Source organism: Lactuca saligna, chromosome 5 (genome assembly GCF_052625555.1).
Source record: "Lactuca saligna cultivar CGN05327 chromosome 5, ASM5262555v1, whole genome shotgun sequence".
Taxonomy (NCBI): Eukaryota; Viridiplantae; Streptophyta; class Magnoliopsida; order Asterales; family Asteraceae; genus Lactuca; species Lactuca saligna.
This window is the reverse complement of record NC_136421.1, coordinates 203,785,251-203,787,285: the sequence shown is the minus strand read 5'-3', so window position 1 is coordinate 203,787,285 and position 2,035 is coordinate 203,785,251. Positions and strand designations below refer to the sequence as shown.

The following is a 2,035-nucleotide window of genomic DNA, read 5'->3' as shown; positions in this document are numbered from 1 at the left end:
AAGGTCCGTCTTCATCCCTCTTCCCATCCACCAGACATCACTCCACACCCAAACCACCGATACACGGGGCGGTGTTCATCAGTGAGTTGGTGTGCCACATAGGAAACTAACGTGTGGATTTACATCCACTTCGGATAGCCTAAGTTTCTACCATCAGTATACTGTTTAAGCTCACTATTTCTCCCTTATTATTTTCAAAGGTAATACTATTATTATTTTTTTAAATTATAAAAATATCACTACGAATCTATGTGTCCATCGATAAAGGTTTAGGACACATAGCACTAAAAATACTTCCATGAATACAATTTTTTTTTCCTTATGAAAACAGTTTTGCCGTATGAATAGTCAAAATATATTAAAAAATTTACAAAAGATTTTATATATCAATCCAATTAAACAAAGTAATTTTGGTTCAATCCCAATAAAAAGAGAAAAATATATAATTATTTTTCGTTTAAAAAAAATTAAAGATGAGGTGATTTTCATATAGATGGCCTAAAAGGTTTATAATCATAACTTAGCAAAAAGCTTCGTCAAAGGGGCACATGTCACACCAAAATCATCTCTTTGATTTCATCATACCCAACACCCAAATATCTACCTTTATCGTTATCGTTTCTCTCTCCCCAAATCACCGATTCAACTCGCAATCGCCATGGCCAAATCTCTCTTCTTCTTCTTCTTCTTCTTCATGTTCCATCTAACCCTCTTCATCTCCGTATCCTCTTCAACCCCTAACCCTGACAATTCTTCATCTTCACTATCATCCACCCCACTAACCGCTCACTCTGTACTTACCCACCACGGTTTTCCGATCGGACTTCTCCCCACCGATGTCCTTTCCTATAACCTGAACCATACTTCCGGCGAGTTCTCCGTCAACCTAGGCTACCCTTGCCGCCTCATCCTTCCACCTGATAACTACCTCGCTACCTACTCGAAGAAAGTCACTGGTAAGTTAGTTCAGAACCGGATTTCGGAACTCAATGGAATTAGGGTTAAAGCTTTCTTCCAGTGGTGGGGAATTACCGGAATTAAAATTAACGGAGATGATTTGGTGTTTGAGGTTGGGATGGTGACTGCTAAGTATCCTTCCAAGAACTTTGATGAAGTTCCTCAATGCGTAGGAAAAAAACACTCGTCTTCTTGAAAGGTACATCTGATTGCTATATTAAACTTTCTGTTCATTGTCTGTTTGCTTCTGGTTTACGATCTCAAATTTAATATGAATTATTGAACTAATTATTGAACTATTGAAGTGTGAATGATTAGGGCTTCTATGATGAATAAAGTAAATTAACAAATAACATTCCTGAATTTGTAGGTCAACAGTGATGAATTTATTTTCCTGAAAAGAAAGATTTAAAGACGATTATGTTCATATGCTATGCTTGTAAACCAAAAAATTTAAGTCTTTGATTTCATTGCAGGCATTCTGATAACTGCTGCATTGTTGGATTAATTTATTGTATGAAGAATTTTCTCTTATTATGCAAGAGGAAGTATGAAGGAGTTATCAGCAGTTATTTATTCTGAAAAATTAAGGTTACAAACAATATCTATGTCTTTGATGTTATGTTGTTCTGCTGTAAAGATAGAAATGTACCTAAATCCATAAACCTTGTTCTTAATTTGTTTAGTATTAAAGATGTTCTACTATTATATGCGTTGTCTAGGGTAATTGTGAAAAGTAACAATGTATTTTCATTGATTTGTTTATTATAGGATCCTTACTTTTTTTTTATATCAAAACATTTTACTTTGAAAAATCTATCAAAGTGTAGCAATGAATTTTGAGTGCTATAATTAGATATTATTTTCTACAAGGGTAGATTTTCTGAAGTACAGTGTGGTTTGGTTTTAAAAAAAAAGAAAAATAAAAAAACCAGTTTTGGTCCAAGTTTTTTTAAGAAACCATTTGCAGACTAGCAGATAATTGTTGGTTGATAAAAAGTTATAATAAGTAAAAACTAGTTGAAAAATATAAAATGATATGTAGAACATTGATTTAATATAGTAAAACAAATATGTA

General features: G+C 33.3%; 1 protein-coding gene across 1 annotated transcript; it reads left to right on the top strand.

Moving 5' to 3' along the window:
• The first annotated feature begins 531 nt into the window (after positions 1 to 531).
• On the top strand, positions 532 to 1,665 carry LOC144998583 (DUF538 family protein (Protein of unknown function, DUF538)). Its single transcript, XM_078958327.1, has 2 exons — positions 532 to 1,156; positions 1,434 to 1,665. Exon 1 carries the CDS (start codon positions 659 to 661, stop codon positions 1,151 to 1,153), a length of 495 nt encoding a protein of 164 aa, XP_078814453.1. The 5' UTR covers positions 532 to 658; the 3' UTR covers positions 1,154 to 1,156; positions 1,434 to 1,665.
• Positions 1,666 to 2,035: the final 370 nt, after the last annotated feature.

Excerpts from the sequence above, each read along its gene's own strand:
- LOC144998583 (XM_078958327.1), top strand. The coding sequence starts at position 659 with ATGGCCAAATCTCTCTTCTTCTTCTTCTTCTTCTTCATGTTCCATCTA.